The sequence below is a fragment of the Babylonia areolata genome, chromosome 1 (genome assembly GCF_041734735.1).
Source record: "Babylonia areolata isolate BAREFJ2019XMU chromosome 1, ASM4173473v1, whole genome shotgun sequence".
NCBI classification, from domain to species: Eukaryota; Metazoa; Mollusca; class Gastropoda; order Neogastropoda; family Buccinidae; genus Babylonia; species Babylonia areolata.
Genome location: NC_134876.1, coordinates 87,428,264 through 87,446,231, shown reverse-complemented (window position 1 = coordinate 87,446,231; position 17,968 = coordinate 87,428,264). Strand labels below are relative to the sequence as shown.

At 44.0% G+C, this 17,968-nt stretch overlaps 2 protein-coding genes across 2 annotated transcripts in view; both read right to left on the bottom strand.

The window, feature by feature from the left end:
* The window catches only part of LOC143290646 (RNA-binding protein Musashi homolog Rbp6-like), a 46,786-nt gene extending 35,480 nt beyond the window's left edge, over positions 1-11,306 (bottom strand). Inside the window, exon 1 of the mRNA XM_076600218.1 lies at positions 10,526-11,306. Coding sequence (XP_076456333.1) covers positions 10,526-11,306 — 781 coding nt within the window. The remainder of the gene's footprint in view (positions 1-10,525) is intronic.
* The window catches only part of LOC143293993 (uncharacterized), a 348,573-nt gene that overhangs the window by 115,515 nt on the left and 215,090 nt on the right, over positions 1-17,968 (bottom strand). The window lies entirely within an intron of this gene.

Here is a 17,968-nt window from a genome sequence, read left to right as displayed (position 1 = left end):
CTCCCAGGTCAACATATGTGCAGACCTGCTTAGTGCCTGAACCCCCTTCGTGTGTACACGCAAGCAGAAGATCAAATACGCACGTTAAAGATCCTGTAATCCATGTCAGCGTTCGGTGGGTTACGGAAACAAGAACATACCCAGCATGCACACCCCCGAAAGCGGAGTATGGCTGCCTACATGGCGGGGTAAAAACGGTCATACACGTCAAAGCCCACTCGTATACATACGAGTGAACGTGGGAGTTGCAGCCCATGAATGCAGAAGAAGAAGAAGAGAGCGGAGTTGGCATCTCCTCTGATATCACCCTTTGTTACAGAGGCCAGGGGATGAAGCACGCCAGCGAACGTGACTGATTACTGCTAATCTCTCAAGGGAACTGGTACCCGAGGGTAGATCAACTGAAAGTAGAGAAGAGAATACAAATTACCTGTTGGAATCTGCGGACATTATCTCCCGTAAGCTTCTTTTCTTTTGTGCAGGCAGAGAGATTAATATCCGGTTTATCATCTAGTTAGTAAGATGGGATTATCAACATTGGTAGCTCAAAAATCGTTGTCAGCCAAATTGTGATGGAAATGAGTATGTGGAACTGATTAGTACCATAATATATATCAAAGTCTACATCTCAACCCAAGGATTCATAAGGCGAAGGATAAGACGATTTTTATGTCCAGCTGATTGCAGCAACAGAAAAACAAAACAAAGAAACAACAACGAAAAACGTACGAGGCGCTGCTGTTTATGAGATTTTTAAATTTAGGAACAGAGACAACATTACAGTCACGGAATGGGTGATGGCAATACACAACTTCGGAACCATCAATGACTAAGTATTGGAAGTGATCATCTGGGACAAAATCTCCAGTATGAAATATGAAAGAGAGAAAGAGGCAGCCAATAATTGTGCTCACTGCCCGACACAGCCAATAGTAATAGTTAGAAACAACGTCAAACCGAAATTACGTTATTCAGCCTAATCACTCGTCTCGAGATATTCAACACAAGGCGACACTCAGTACTAACACATTAAGGCTTCCTTCCCGCAAATTCCAACTTCGCCATCAATCACGGAAACAGCATGTAATTTTACATCCTACGTCCACAACCGTATTGACGACACAGGGAACATGTATTATTCATTCTTCATTAGAGGACAGAAGAAGAAGAAAAAAGCAGCACTTTCGCCAAGAACAGAAAAAAAAAGAACAAAAGATTATGGAGACCACGGAAGGAAAAACAAGGGGAAAAGGTGCGGTATTCAAGAGAGAATAGTTCCAGCGTCTTGAAGGCGTTAGCAATATTCTGTGAACAACCTTTAAGGAGGTGTTAGATCGCATGGTGTTAACATATGTCGATATATTTTCTAAGATTCTAGTTTCACGGTATTCCTGTTTAATGTTCCTTGCGTTACAGGTTATACTGCTCATATTGAATCAACACCGTCATCATTATCAGTATTTTGCACAGTTTATACATAACACTGTAGCTGAACTGCACCCCATGGTCTTCCTTTCTAATGCTTTTTAATAGGGACCCGGTTGCCCTGCTCATAAATATTATCGTGTCGGTGCGAGCGGATGACAGGGGGAGAGCGGTTGCGGTAGCGAGAGAAAGAGAGAGAGAGAGAGAGAGAGAGAGAGAGAGAGAGAGAGAGAAAGAGAGAGAGAGAGAGAGAGAGAGAGATGGGGGGGGGGGGGAGTCTGACGATTCGTTTATCCGGTCATTATCATCTGAAATATGGGGGGGGGGGAGGGGGGGGGAGAGGGAAGGAGATAGAGAGAAAGAGATGGAGAGAGACAGACTGACAGACAGAGACAGAGACAGACACATAAAGTCAAAAGTTGAATGTTTTATTGATAGTAAACGTCTTTCTGTATCCCCCCCCCCACCCCCCGCAAATAAAAGAAAGAAAAAGGAAAGAAAAGAGGGATATGAAACAAACAAACAAAAAAGAAAAAAAAAAGAAAGAAGAAAATTAAACAATAAAGAAATCAAACGAACAAAACCGTACGTAGCAGTTAAGAAAAGTTATATTAGTTTTCGGTTGAGAAAAAAAAAAGACCCAAAAAGAAAAAATACAGCCATAACTTTCTTTCCATCCTGACAGGCAAACACGTGCGAACGAAAGCGCAACAAAAGAAAAGAAAAGAAAACAAGACGCAAAAACACGTTTGTACTTGATGAACCGTTAAGGAAAACGATTGTGTTATCGATAAAGGAAACACACACACACGCAAAAAAACAACAACCAAACAACAACAACAACAACAAAAACCCAACAAAGAAAAAAAAAAAGGGACTAACATGGACCTGTTTTGACCTGAACTTGGAATGAAAAGATGTTGAGAGAGAGAAGGAGAGAGAAAGAGAGAGAGAGAGAGGGGGGAGGAGGGAGGCAGGAAGGGGGGGGGGGTTCTGACTATTCGTTTATCCGGTCATTATCATCTGAAATGTCATCCTCGAGGCTGTCATGAACAATATGTCTTCAACGATATTGATGTGCTCATACCATTGTTTGCGTCGAATTTTATGTCATTATAATTATCAACTTTACGGTCACTGCCCGTACTTTCTCCCAAACGTCACTTGAATTGTTGAAATGTTGATTCTGCATAAGCAGTCTGCTTTCATTTTAGTCGTTTCAAAACAAATTTGTGTCCACCAACCGTCTATAACCCCATTTGTCTGTGACATGTCGCCTTGCCTTTCTGTTTATTTGTATATTTTTCAACAGTCTTAATCTTGACCACACTCATCGTCAAACCATTGAAATACCCTTTCTTGTTACTTGCAGTTTTTATCACGCGAGCACCTGATCCATATATTACTGTTTTCCTGTTGTTGCAGATTCGTTTAGATCTGAACGCATATGCTGTACAGCGTCTTTTTGGTTGGGGTGCTTCACAGGCTGTAAATTGGAGATCGTCCAAGTAACAGATCAACTGACCACGTTAGTCATTCATCGGAATGAACGTGGAATCGACTGGATCAGTACCCTTTATTTCTGCATCACTCAAGAGCGACTCGATAGACAAATGCAAATGTTCCTAGCGATCAATAAGTTGTACACGCCGTTTGCCAGGAAATAAACTTTTTAGATTTAATTAAACCATCAATAAATGAACTTCCATTTGATAAAGTATACGCGTTAATCTCCCGACACAAAAATCGATCTGGATTAGTAAACAAGAAAAATCCAACAGTGATCGGTCACAACTATTGACAATACAATCTTTGGAATACTTGCAATAGTCATCTGCACAATTATCAGGCCTCATTCATGGCGTGTAACTGTCCATATTCAATTCCTTAAAATTTATTTCATCACTAATTCTAGCGTTAAAATCACCAAGCGATAGCATTGGACACACCGTTTTTATCCATTAAATGATTAATATATTCTTCGAGAATCACGATGCTATCTTTCAATTCAAGAGGATCATCCTTAAGTACAATGTAACAAGCAAATATGTATTCATCTTTCTCTGCTTGAAACACATCAGTCTTTATAGCACCACTGTTGTTGGAGTTTATCTAAGTCATTTTTTTCACCAAGAGCAATAGTCTGAGAAGGAGAGAGAGAAAGAGAGAGAATGAGAGAGAGAGGGGAAGAGGGAGAAACAGAAACAGAGATAAAGAAAGAAAGAAAGAGACAGATAGACAGACACAGGTCAACATGCAGACAACACACAGACACAGTACCATATTCGACTGATTACATTACAGCTGTCAGACGAAAAAGGATATTCCACGTGTGCCGCCGGAGAGAAGCAGAAAACACCGGTGTCCGAACAGTACCCGCATCGATATCCCCAAACCGCCTATTGATCGAACAAAAGGAACCCGCCTCTCTGTATACCCAAGACAACCTTAACTCACACCACTGTCGAGAACTCTACGTTCTCCATTTGCACACAAACCTTATCCATCAACGCCTCGGAAGAGATTCTGACAGCTCTTCGTGGGCCATCAGACGACTCTATGGTCTCTAAAACGAAGACCCTGCCAATTTATCATCGCATGAATGTCAGGAATTTATTGTAGATTAAAAACCGTCTTCGCTTTTTTGAAGAACGTTTGGTCGGGCTGTTATCATAATAAAACGCCGGCCTGTCTGCAGTTTGTGGGTGTGCTGGGGGTGATATTCCACCAGGGACCTCAGTTTTGTGGCTAGCGCAAAGGATTGGCAATGGGGGAAGTGGGGCTCTTTATTTCCATCCTAACTGTAAACAGCGTTAAGGCATTTCCAGGTTTAATCGTTTCTCACTCACCGCATCCCACATACGAAGAATGAGATCATACATTCGAACATTGCCCATTTTACGGATGTGTTTTTGGAAGTGTTGCGCATATTCTATGGTCATATACAGCAGGCACCGGCCTCTATGAGGTGGTTGGCATCATTGTCTGGTGTGAAAGAAAGGAAAGAAAGCCTAATCACAGATGAAGATGTTAAAGATTACGGCGATAGTGATGATGAGGAGGAGATGGATACCATCATCAATATTGCTGCAGCTATTTCTTCTTCTCTGACGACAAAGACATCATCAACAACAACGGCAACTACTACTACCACTACTACTGCTACTGCAGCCGCTGCTGTTACTGCTGCTGCTGCTGCTACTACTACTACTACTGGTACTACTACCTACTACTACTTCTACTACTGCTATTGCTGCTGCTGCTGTTGCTGTGCTACTGTTGCCCTACTCAGGCAGTAAACCAAATTTCAATTTTTCCTCCACCTCAGGTTAATGATAGGTCTTCAGAGTCAGATTTACCGTGGATGTTTTCCTATATACGTGAAAAACAAGACGATACTGTTGCCCTACTCAGGCAGTAAACCAAATTTCAATTTTTCCTCCACCTCAGGTTAATGATAGGTCTTCAGAGTCAGATTTACCGTGGATGTTTTCCTATATACGTGAAAAACAAGACGATACTGTTGCCCTACTCAGGCAGTAAACCAAATTTCAATTTTTCCTCCACCTCAGGTTAATGATAGGTCTTCAGAGTCAGATTTACCGTGGATGTTTTCCTATATACGTGAAAAACAAGACGATATCCTTTTCCTTCTATTTTGGTCTGGGGAGAAGCAAAAGTGCGCTTATCACTTTCTTTCCACGTAGCCTTGAACAGAATCCCACGACAACCTTTGAAGAGTCAAGAGAGCCGCGGTCCATCGCCAGTCATTACATTCTGATCAGGTTCTCACGGCAGCCAGTCATCAGCGTGTTTGAAGTCCAGTTCCCTTCAAAAGCAATTTACGATCAAAGCGAGACGTGGCGGTCTCTCTGTTTTTTTTTGTTTTATATTTTGTTCGTTTTGTTTGTTTGTTTGTTTGTTTTTGTTCTTAAGTACCAACTCTGACTGGTTCAGTTTGTTTGTTTATTTGTCTGTCACACTGTCCTGTTCCTTGTTTCTTCCCCCCCCCCTCTCTCTCTCTCTCTGTCACTATCTGTCTGACTGTCTTAGTTGTCATCTTAAAGACAAATTTCCATTGAAAGTCTTTCAGACAACTGGAAGTAAGTTCCCAGCGATCTATCACCTTCAGGAATATGTATTTGTCTGGGTCAAACACACAAATCTCACGCCGTCCAGGGGCAGCTTTGTCTCCTGCAGATATTTTTTTTCCATTAATCTACGATGTCTTTTGCTTCTTTTGTCTCCACAACTCCACTCCACCTCCTCAAAAAAACAAACAAAACAGAACATAGATGAGTAAATGGATAAATAAATAAAATAATAGATAATTGAACAAATAAGAAAAAAAAAGAAACAAAATTATGCCAGAGGGTACTGTCTCTCTTTTGTTCTTATCTCTGTCCCTCCTGCTCCTCTCTGCGTGCGTGCGTGCGTGCGTGCGTGTGTGTGTGTGTGTGTGTGTGTGTGTGTGTGTGTGTGTGTGTGTGTGCAAGCGTGCGTGAATGCGTGTGTGTGTGTGTTCACAGTAACGTAACCTGCACATAATATTATGTCCATATACGTAAAGAGTTTTCTTTAATGGTTTTGTATAATAGATTTCTGTAAACAAGATAGTTTGCGAGCAAAATGTGCAAAAATGAGAGAGAAAGAGAAGAAGTGGTGTGTGGGGAGAGAGAAAGAGAGGTTCAGGTAACTGCAATCTCAATGGATAAATAACTTACATAAGAAAGAATGAAAGAGGAAAGAAAGAAAGGCAGACGAAAAGAAAGGAACAAAAATGAAGAGTAAACAACAACAGCCTCTAAACGCACGCACACCCAAATAAAACCCCACACCCAAAACATGAACCTGTACAATCAAAAGTAGCTAAAGGAAACTCAATGGAACACACCAAAGCAGACCAATAAAAACCCAAACCAAACCACCTTCTCCTCATTTTACTGTGTGGAGAGTCACTGGGGCGTCCAACAACTTGTTTGCCTGGTACGCCTTTATCGATATCATTCTCGTATTCCTTACACTTCACAAGATTCCCGCAGATCTGTCGGCTATATGCCGAAGCCAAATTCGAAACCAGTTCAAATAAAACCACCCCAAAACCAAAACCTTCCCAAACAAAGCCGATTCAAACCAATCTAAGCGATGCCAAATGCCATGAAAACCAAAGCAGTCCAGTCCAACTCCCTGCTAACGGAACCAAGCTGTCTACAGCCCCTATGGAACCATGTCTAACCAAAAGCAGACAACAACAGAATACCAAAAAAATACAATAAAAAGTGAAAGAGATAGTAAAACTGCAATGAAACTATAATAAAATAAAGCTAAATAAAATTCCACATGAAAACAAAAACAGAAAAACGAAAATACTGTTGCAACATTCTCACTCTCCCAGATATCCATAGACAACTAAGTACGCAAAGCGGACCCAGTTTGGGTTGGGGATGGGGGCGAGGGGAGAGAGAGTGGGAGGGGGAACGGGGGAAGGGGGGGGGGGGGGGGGGGGGGTTCGGTAAGATTTCGGTTTTCTTCCCTTCCGAGACACGCTCATAATACCAACCCTTTCGTTTACTTTCCTCCTTTTATTAGCGCGGCCGGGGAGAGGTATTATCGCGGGCTCTGATCAATACAGAGCGCACTATTGTCGTCACAAGGGTGCGACCGGAGAACACTAAGACTGTGATAATGATGCGAAAGACAGTTTCAAGCAGATTCTTTCTACGATAACACCCGTGAGTTTCGCCTCTGTCTCACTCTGTGTGTGTGTGCGTGTCTCTGTCTCTCTCCTGAGTTTCGCCTCCATCTGTCTCTCTCTCTCTCTCTCTCTCTCTCTCTCTCCACACACACACACACACACACACACACACACACACACATATATATATATATATATATATATATATATATATATCCCTTCTATCCCTCCAAGCCTTCCCCACTCAATCCGACTATACCTCTCAGTTTCTGAGAAACAAAACCCACACAAAGAAAGAAACGACCCCGTCTTCCCTTTCCGTGTCCGCGGGCTGCAAGTTTTTGTTTTTTTTTCTCTCTACTGGTGGGTTTCCACGTGTGTGATAGTGTCTGCCCCGCATTGAAGGCATCCATACGCTGTTGTTTTTTTTTATGTGAGAGCAATTGTATTTTGGATGTTTTAGTGTTTTCATGACCTACCCCAAATTGACATGTATTGCTGATCTTATCCAGCGTTCTTTTTACCACGCGGTCAACGCGCCTTTCTACGCACTTTGACGCTTTGAAATATCAATGCTTTTGACTGGACTCTTCGGTGATTCGTAATTGAGAACTGTTTAACCATCATTCAATGTAAACGATTAGTGTGTGTGTGTGTGTGTGTGTGTGTGTGTGTGTGTGTGTGTGTGTGTGTGTGTGTGTGTGTGTGTGCGTGTGTGTGTGCGTCTGTGTGAAAATTGCTTCACATACATCTATGTGTGTGTGTGTGTGTGTGGGGGGGGGGGGGGGTTAATTTGTGTCTTCTTCGTCGCCTACATAATTATTATCCAGTGTACCATCTCTCTGTTTATGTCTCTCTCACTCTCTCTCTTTCTGTGTGTCTGTCTCTGTCTGTCTGTCTCTCTCATTCCCTTTTTTTGTGGTGTGGTCTGTGTGTGTGTGTGTGTGTGTGTGTGTGTGTGTGTGTGTGTGTGTGTGTCTCCCGACCCTCACTTCCCATTCCTATTTCTGTAATAGCTGCGTTATCCCTGGATAACAACTCCCCCCCCACCCCTCCCCACCAACCCCTTCACTCCCACCCTCACCCCCGCTCCACTCCTCAAACACCGAATCTTATGTTTCACCATTTGTTTTTTCTTAATGACTCCCAGTTCTCTCTGGAATGGACGCTGGAAGTCTAATGCAAAAAGATGAAAGGAACAAAAAAAGGCACAAAACACACCCATTGCGACTGTCAGCATCACCGTCTGTCAAAACAGCTCTTTGACTATCCAAATGTCTCCATCACAAAACCTTTTCTGTTTGTTTTTTTTTTTCTTTATTGCTCTCACTGTGTCTGCTTTGGAAGCCTGCCTTACTTTCTGATACTTTTTGTCATCTTTTCAGTCTCATATCGCCCTACTGTTTTGTTTTTTCTTCGAACTTCTTACTGATTATTTTTTTTTTTATTAGTACACTCCACCACTATCTTTTCTTTTTCTTTTTTTTTCGACGCGCACACGTAAACGTGTGTGTGTGTGTGTGGTGTATATATATATATATATATATTCATTCATTTTGCCCATCACTCCTGGTGGAGCATAGACCATCGACGACCCCTCGCCATCGCACTCTGTTCTGGGCTGTTCTGGCCATTCCAGTCCAGTTGGTCCCTTGAGCTTCAGCTCTGCCTCGGTATCTCGCCTCCAGCTGTTGCGAGGCCGGCCTCTCTTCCTCTTTCCCTGCGGGTTCCAGGTCAGGGCTTGGCGTGTGATGCTGGACGCTGGCTTCCTGAGGGTGTGTCCGGTCCAGCCCCACTTCCTCCGCAGTATCTGCTTGGCCACTGGGTCCTGTCCCGCTCGCTCCCACAGATCTTCGTTTCGGATCTTCTCCTGCCATTGGATCTTGTAGATGCGCCTCAGACAGGTGTTGAAGAATGTCTGAATCTTCTGCTGCATCATCTGTGTTGTCCGCCATGTCTCGCATCCGTACAGCAGAATTGACTTCACACTGGAGTTGAAGATGCGGAGTTTGGTTTTCATACTGATTGCTCCAGATGCCTAGATGTTCTTGAGCATGATGAAAGCTGTTCTTGCCTTGCCGATTCTGGCTGTGACGTCTCGGTCCGTGCCTCCCTGTCGGTCAACCACGCTTCCCAAGTAGACGAAAGACTCCACCTCCCTGATGGGCTCTCCACCGACTGTGACTGGAGTGTTGGCAGTGGTGTTGATCTTCATCAGCTCGGTCTTCTTCTTGTTGATCTTGAGCCCTGTCCTGGCTGACGTAGTCTCCAGACGAGTGGTCTTGTCCTGCATCTGGCTGTGGTTGTGTGACAGGAGCGCCAGGTCGCCAGCGAAGTCGAGATCGTCCAGCTGTGTCCAGAGTGTCCACTGTATACCGTTGTTCCTGCCTGTTTTAGTGGTCTTCATGATCCAGTCGATGACCAGGAGGAAGAGGAACGGTGACAGCAGGCACCCCTGACGAACTCCGGTCTTCACCTCGAAACATTCGGACAGCTGGCCTGCGTGGGCAATCCTGCAGCTCATGTCCTGGTTGGTGCACCGGATGAGGGAGATGATCTTCTCTGGGACTCCGTAGTGCCTCAGCAGCTTCCACAGCGTCTCTCTGTCCACACTGTCGAAGGCCTTCTCATAATCTATGAAGTTGATGTAGAGGGGGGAGTTCCACGATGATGCGCAGGTTGGCGATCTGGTCGGCACAGGAATTGTTCCGCCGGAAGCCTGCCTGCTGGTCTCGGAGCTTACAAGGTAACCCAATATGGTACTCAAAAACCAAAATCAATGATGCACAAAAAACCACAAAACAAACAACACACACATTCATTACACAATAAAAAAAAAATCGTAAGGTGGGAAGAGGGATGCCGGACAGATAAACAATGGATATAAAATTTTGAAAAAAAATCATAAAAAAAAGATTAAGAAAAGCTTCCCAAACAAGTCCACCATTCAACAACAAAAGCAGTCCATGAGTGTATATACCCCCCTCCCCAAAAAACAACAAAAACCACAAAATTCCTTGTTTCAACAGCCAGGCTTTTTTTTTCGTTTTTTTTTTTTTTTCAAAAGATCCAGAACACGATCCTCCGCCTTCAGAGCTCCAATTCCGCTTCCTCCCACATGATAGACCTTTTGGAAAAGAAGTTGCTGGCTCAAAGGAAGTAGAGTGGAGAGGTCTGGGGGGTAGGGAGATGGGGGTAGGGAGATGGGGGTGGAAGAAAAGACCCCCCATATTTTCCCAAACCCCGTGAGGGCAGCGGCAGTGGCAACTTTTGGAGGCTGGATGGATGGACAGACGGACGGATGCACCCCCCTTTTAGTCCATCATCCCCTCTTGCATCCTGCAAAAACTCAAAATCCTACGTGGGGTTCGGGGTACCAGGAAGCCAAATGAAGCAATTCCATACCTGGGTAGTAGAAGCTGGGGGCCAGGGCTGCCGGAAAGCCAAGTCCGTAGGCTGCAGGGATTCCTGGGAAACCACCAGGCCCGGGCAGGTAGCCGGCCACGCAGAAGTCACGGAGGCATTCAGTTGGGATTTCCATATAATACTCTCCGTCCTCTGTGGTAATATATCTTTGTCCCAGACCACGCCCTCGTGCCAGGGAGTTTGTCAGTGAAGCCATGACCTCTTTGGGCTGAGCTTTCTTGCACTCCACCATTTTGGAGTTGATCTCATGGAAGTGGATTTCACAGACTTTCTCCACGGTGGCTTCACTGTCAAATGTCACGAAGCCAAATCCACGGTGTCTGTTGGGCTGTTTGTCAAACATCAGCATGGCGTCTTCAATCGTTCCAGAGGACTTGAAGTAGTTCTTCACATCATCCACAGTAGTAGGGGAGGATAGACCCCCAACAAAGATTTTCTTCGTTTTCGTCACCATCTTGGGTTGGGACTTGCGCGGGAAGGCCACCTTGGGATCCACCGTTTTGGAATCAATGTGATGCGGTCCGTCGAGCAGTACCTTATCCACACTGGAGGCGTCGTTGTAGGTGACGAAGCCAAACCCTCGAGAACGTTTGGTCGAGGGGTCCTTCATAACCATAGTCTCCTTGATCTCCCCGTACTTTTCAAAGTAGGCCCTCAGAGACTCGGGTGATGTTTGCCAAGACAATCCCCCGATGAACATTTTCCCTGGATCGTTAGGACTCTCATCACTGCCGGAAGATGAAGAGTTCTGTGAATCCATTTTCCCCGACACAGATAATTTCCGCGCGCAAAAAAAAAAAAAAAAAATCCCAAAACACACGACGAGCGACGGATGGATGGAAGGAAGGAAGGAAGGAAGGAAGGAAGAAGATGAAGAACGAAGAATGAACGACGAAAAAGGAGAAGTTGTAGTTGTAGTATATATATATATATATATATATATATGTGTGTGTGTGTGTGTGTGTGTGTGTGTGCGCGTGCGTGCGCGTGCGTGGGTGCGTGCGTGTGTGTGTGTGTGTGCGTGCGTGCGTATGTGCGTGCGCGCGCGTGTGTGTGTGTGTGTGTGTGTGTGTGTATCTGTATGCATCGTATGTATGTGTGCGTACGTTCGTGCCAGTATGGGCATGTGCACTTTGTATAAAAATAAGAAATAAGAAAGAGAGAGACAGAGAGAGACAGAGAGGCAGAGACAGACGGAGATGGAGTCGGAGAGTCAAATAGAAACACAGTCACAGAGAAAAGAAGAGAAGAGTGTGTGTGTATGTGTGTGCGTGTGAACGCGCGCGCGCGCTTGTGTGCAAATCTATCTTCAAGCAGCCTTTTTACGAAATCCTCAGACGGAATTGATGTGTCCGATTCCTGCGGAAGTCCTCATGTCCGAACGAACGAATATTTCTGTTGACGAAAAAAAAGAACCAAAAACAAAAACCAAAAAGAACAGGGATAAACACTTTTAGCTTTTCATCCTGCCCTTCCTAAAATGGGACAATCAAACAAACAAGCAATGCAACAATAAGAAAGATAGAGAGACAGAGACAGACAGAAACAGAGAGACAGAGAGTCAGAGAGACAGATAGAAACATAGTCACAGAAAAAAAGAAGAGAAGAAAAAAGAGAGAGCGAGCGAGCGAGCGAGAGAGAGAGAGCGAAAGCGAGAGAGAGATCTCAGAGCTCAGAACTCAGAAAGTTGAATGTACGTCGACCTTGGGTCATAGTACAATAAGAAATGATGGGTCGGTGGGGGTTGCATTAAATAACATTGTGTTGTCCATAGCGACTATCATTAAAAAGAACACATAAAAAACGCACATAATGAATAAACACCAAACAAAAATGCACCTATCATATCATAGAATCTGTTTACATATATTACTTCACCAATCTGGTGAGAGACAGAGAGAGACAGAGAGAGACAGAGAGAGACAGAGATAGAATGAAAGAGTGAGTGACAGACACAACGAGAGAGACAGAGACAGAGAGACAAAGACAGAAACACCGAGTGTGTGTGTGTGTGTATGTGTGTGTGTGTGTGTGTGCGCGCGCGTGCGTGCGTCTTTCCTTGTCTTGTCCTTTTTTCTCTCTTTCTCTCTTTCTCTCTCTCTCTTTCTCTGTGTGTGTGTGCGTGTGTGTGTGTGTGTGTGTGTGTGTGTGTGTGTGTGTGTGTGTGTGTGTGTGTGTGTGTGTGTGTGTGTGTGTGTGTGTGTGTGTGTGTGTGTGTGCGAGAGAGAGGGGCGTGGAGGGGGGCAGACTAACAGAGAAGACGTACAGACATGCAGAGAAGAAATAAATTCAGGTTTTCTTTCAGTAAATACGCAGGTGTCCACACACGCAGAGAAAATGCAAGCTCATTGAAACGATTATCCATGTTTTGTTTTTTTTTCTGTCAGTGAAGACACAGACAGAAGAAAGCGACAACAAAGAATAAAACTAACACTCATGCAGACACGCAACGAAGAAAAAAAAAACTTGTGGAAATGACTGTCCATAATCACTTTCAGCAAAGACACAGCCAAGCACGGACAGAAAAAAACAACAACAACAAAACAGACAGGCATCCAGGCAGACACGCAGAGGAAAAAAAACAACAACAACAAAAATGTGGAAATAACATCCAAGTTTTATCTCACCAAAAGACAACCAATCAGGCAGACACGCAAAGAAGACACAAACTTGTTTGAAACGACCATCCATGTTTTCTTTCAGCGAAAACACAGACAGACGGAAGACAGAAGCGTGTAAATGACGTCAGTGTTGTCTCCCAGACCGTAAACTCCACAACAGATTTTCCTCCCGTCCACACCACTGCCACCAGACGTTTGCGGACTTCAGTCAGACAATTTCATTTCCCAGGTAATGAGGAGCACAAGATATGACTGCCATATAATTCCAGTTAATTCCCCCTTGCCCTGTCTGTGGACTCTCACAGCCTGAAGCTGCTGCCAGCTGAATAATGGTGGGGGCATGGAAGCAGGATGAGGGATGTCGGGGGGAGGGGCTGGGGGTGGAAAGACGAGAGAAAGAGAAACAGGAGGGAGCAGCAAAAAAACCCAACAAAAAACCAAACCAAAAAACAAAAAAACAACAACAAAACAAAACAAACAAAAAACCCAACAACAAAAAACAAAAAAACAACAACAAACCCCCCCACAAAAAACAACAGCAACAACAACAACAACAACAAAAAAAACAAACGAATAGGGGTCGGGGGATGAGAAGAGAAATGATATACAGATGGTGATGAGTGAGAGAGAGAGAGAGAGAGAGAGAGAGAGAGAGAGAGAGAGAGAGAGAGAGAGAGAGAGAGAGAGAGAGAGAGAGAGAGAGAGAGTACATTCGTTCTGTTATCATTCATTTTCTCATAGAAACCCATTTTTAGAGTAGATGTATTACATCGGGGGCTATTTACAGGCCGATTTATACGCCTATTTACTCAGATATTCCTCTTGGTATCATATTTTTCAATTAAAAAAAAGTATCGCATTTAAATAACATTCCACCAGCACTCGTTGACCAAAGCGAAATCAAACCAGTTGACCACACTTTGTGACCTGACGGACACACCGCCCCTCACGATGTCGAACTTTTAACTGAAGACGAATGCAAGAGCCAACAACAAAGAAATCAAGAATAGAAAAAGTCATCTTTGAGCTGGGAATAAAGCAAGTGGAACTGACAGTTTGAAAATGAAAGGAAACAGATGATCAGATCCATGCTTGCTGTGTAAATGAAAGTGTTGGCACGATGGCCACAGAGCTCATCCGATCAGTGAGATGCTCCAGATTCAATTCATAATGGGATAGTTTTGTTTTTCCTGTCCGTCCATTAGACGCTGAGTAGTTATCTGGGTCGGTCTGGGGCTCTGAAGGCGACCCGCCGTGTGTCACACTCTTCTGAAAAAAAAGTACTTGTTCGCTATGTTTCTACCTTCTAAAACTAATTACACACAATATTTATGTAACGATAAGTAAGAAATAAATTCGAACGAAAGAAAAAGTATGAGTTTCAATATTATGATTTCATGATTTTTTTTCATGATGACTCTCAACAAAAGGGAAGACAGAATGAGATAGCAGTTTTCTCTGATGCTAATTACAAAAAGAACAACTCTCGATAGTGTGAATACTTTAAATGACCTCTACCTTTTCACAGTCACCAGCATGGCGCCTGCTTCTCGTGACGTCAACGAATGAAGGTTAAACCCACCAATAAGGAAAAAAAAAGTGTTTTGGGGACAGTGGAAATGGCTGGCCGCGTTTGTCAGGAAAGACTATCGAATGCATGAACTCCACCCGCCAGAACTTGACTCCAGACCATACCGGATCTTGTGCAGACAATGAGTCCTCTCCATGGTTGTCTAGCCTTTCGCAGTACGTGACAAATAACCAACATTTCTTCCCTTCATTCACTCCAGAAGACAACATGGTCTGGCCGTTTGGGCACAGTGATCAATGGCTCTTCTTTTCCTCTATGCGGAAGGTCTTTCCATCTCTTTCCACAGGCTTCTTCTCCAAAGATCGATAACTTAGAATGATCAGTGTCCAGAACCCCCATGTTCTTTTTTTCTCTTGATGCGCAGTTCTCTTTTGCTTCAGTTAATTTCAAATATCATCTCTCGTGGGCTTTGCATACTAATTTTTGGTAGTCAGTGTGTTCCAGAAAATCCATCAAACACTAAAAGTTGCAAGGCGTACTGTGCTTTTTTTTTTTTATTGACAATCTCGATTCTCACTCGCTGACGTGTCTAATGAAGCAAAAGACCGATGCTGTAAAGTAATGCATTGAAGGGAATGACACCGGAATTCATACATATTTTACATAATTTTCTTGTGCTGGTATACAATTACGATGGCTGAAAAGTTTTGTTTTCTCCACGTTATCTGCACCGTTTCAGTGGCATTACTATCAAGTCGCTCATTTCGATTCCCCCATGCACAGCCACATCCGGGTTTGTATGCCGCAGTCTCAGCACCGACAGTCCAAATAGAACTGTCGAGGTTAGGTCGTCAGGAAGCCACGAACAAGGAGGCCCTGTACTGCGGCGTACAGTAGTGACTATTCTGACTCAACACACACAGTGCATCACCTACTAAGCCCTCTGCTGACGACAATCATCACTTCGTCTTGGTACCAGCCTGAGCGAGCGTCTCCTCCAGAGCGGAGATCGTTTTCACGGTCCTCCAGCGACATCGTCTCCATGAATCAGTCGACATCCAACACTCTGACAAAGACCCCCCCAACCATGGAAGTGAACAGGGATCTAAAAATGGAATCACCATGTTGGGGAATCAGGGTGAGAATACTGGCGATGCTCCAATGAAAAACCACTTTAGGTTTGGGATTACATTACAAGCGTGTCCTCCATGCCTCGTTTCATGATACATCCTGGCGCCAACCAGTCCTAAAAGATGCAGACACCTGGAATGCTGGTCTGCAAATTTGTATGACACTCCAGAAAGTGGCATCTGTGAACTGGATGACCTAAGGTCCAAGTCTTTCTTATCGAGCTCATAGATCAAACATTGTGGTGATTGATAATTGCAACGGAATGTCGGATGTCGCTGTGTATCAGGGTATCGGACTGGGCTGCGTGAATGCAACACCACTGAAAAGGTACAGACGAGGGAGAAGAAGATGAATGAAAGAAAACACAATCAGAAAGTAGTTGTAGTGATGCCCTGATGATTACGGCTGTCAAACTTGTAACAGTGCAAGCAGCAGCAGAAGGGGAGGGTGGGCCTGAGAGAGCAAGACAAAGATACTGCTGACCTACTCGCAGCACCAGAAGCAGCAGTAAGAGTGATGGTCTTACAAGCAGTCCCCGATCGCCCCAGTGCTGGCAGCTGAGGATTTTGGGAGTGTGGAAAGGACTCGGCAGCGGCGATGATCCAACGGCAAACCAAGTTAGCACCGTCTGAGTGGGGCGGTGCTCAATTAGTCGCCTTTACCGGCGATTCCGTCTCTCCTCTGTCTCCTGCTCACTAATGATCGCCCACTTCATTCATCTCTGTCTCTCTCCTTTTCATCTAGATTTTCTGTTTCGGCCTGGGTAGTCCCTCTGTCGGACTGTCCGCATCTGTCTGAAGTCTGACTGTCTCTTTTCATGTCTCTTTTTGTTCTGCTAATGTGTGAATGAAGTGTATGTGTGTGGTGATGTGCCGTGAATGCACAAAGTATGCATCCTTGTAGTGTATCTGGTGTGATTGTGTGTAGGTATGAGGTGTGTGAGTGTGTGTGCGTGTGTGCGTGTGCGTGCGTGTGTGTGTGTGTGTGTGTGTGTGTGTGTGAGAGAGAGAGAGAGAGAGAGTGAGTGAGAGAGCAATAGACAAAGACAGATACACACAGTGCGAACAAGCGAGCTAGAGAGAAAGAGGGGGAGAAAGAGAGAGAGACAGAGTGAGAGAGAGAGAGAGACAGAGACAGAGAGCGAGATGTACATAGATTGCGACAGAGAGACAGAGAAAGTCACAGATAGACAGACAAGCCAGTAAAAGAAGAAAGAGGCAGATGCATAGATAGAGACAGATAGATAGACAGAGACAGAGACGGAGACAGATACTGAGTGAGAAAAACAGATTATATCGAAAGACAGACACCGAGTTCGTCTCCTTCCCACTTTCAGTGTCGCCCACTTTGTTACACTTCGTGGAGCACACTTATGTACATTTATCTTTGACCTCATTTTGACTAAAAACTTTCTGTGACATGCACACTCCATACCGCAAAGTTATTGTCGAAAGACCCGTCCTGCTCGTCTTAAGTTTCCCCCAACAGAAAATGGTAACATACGAGATCAAGGAAAAAAAAAGGAAACGCTGTACTCCCCAGAGACGATAATGTTCAGAACTACATGAACAAAATACAGTAACGGATTTGTACCTTAGGGATTTCGAGCCTTTTAACAAGTAAACGGGGGAAAAAAACGGCATACGCTCCACTCCATGAATCAAACGTTGGTCAAGGTCCACTATTTTTGTTGACAAAGTTAGCCTAACGATCTGATGGAAACATGCCCTGTTCCAATCGAACGGTGGCTTCGCATAAATATCAGTTTTCATATATTGATAATCTTGCATAACACTTCCCGCTAGATGTGAAAGTTGAAGGGAATCTGAAAGCAGCACTGACGTGTATCTACGTGTTTTCATAAAAGCGGAAGTTGCGTAATTGGCTGCTATTTAATATTTAACACTCTTAGTTTCAGTATGGATCTGGTTTGACAATTTGACAAATTTGACAAAAAATTCAAAGAAATTGGCCTTAAGGATGCTTAATATATATTTTTTTTAACGAGAATGTAGGAAACTAAACCCCCATCCGTTCTGAAATTGTGGCTGAAAGATTGCTTAAATTAGCCCGAGTATGTAACCCTGAAAGTGAATACATCTACAATGGACAATTTATCCTTGTTTGGCAAACTATGCT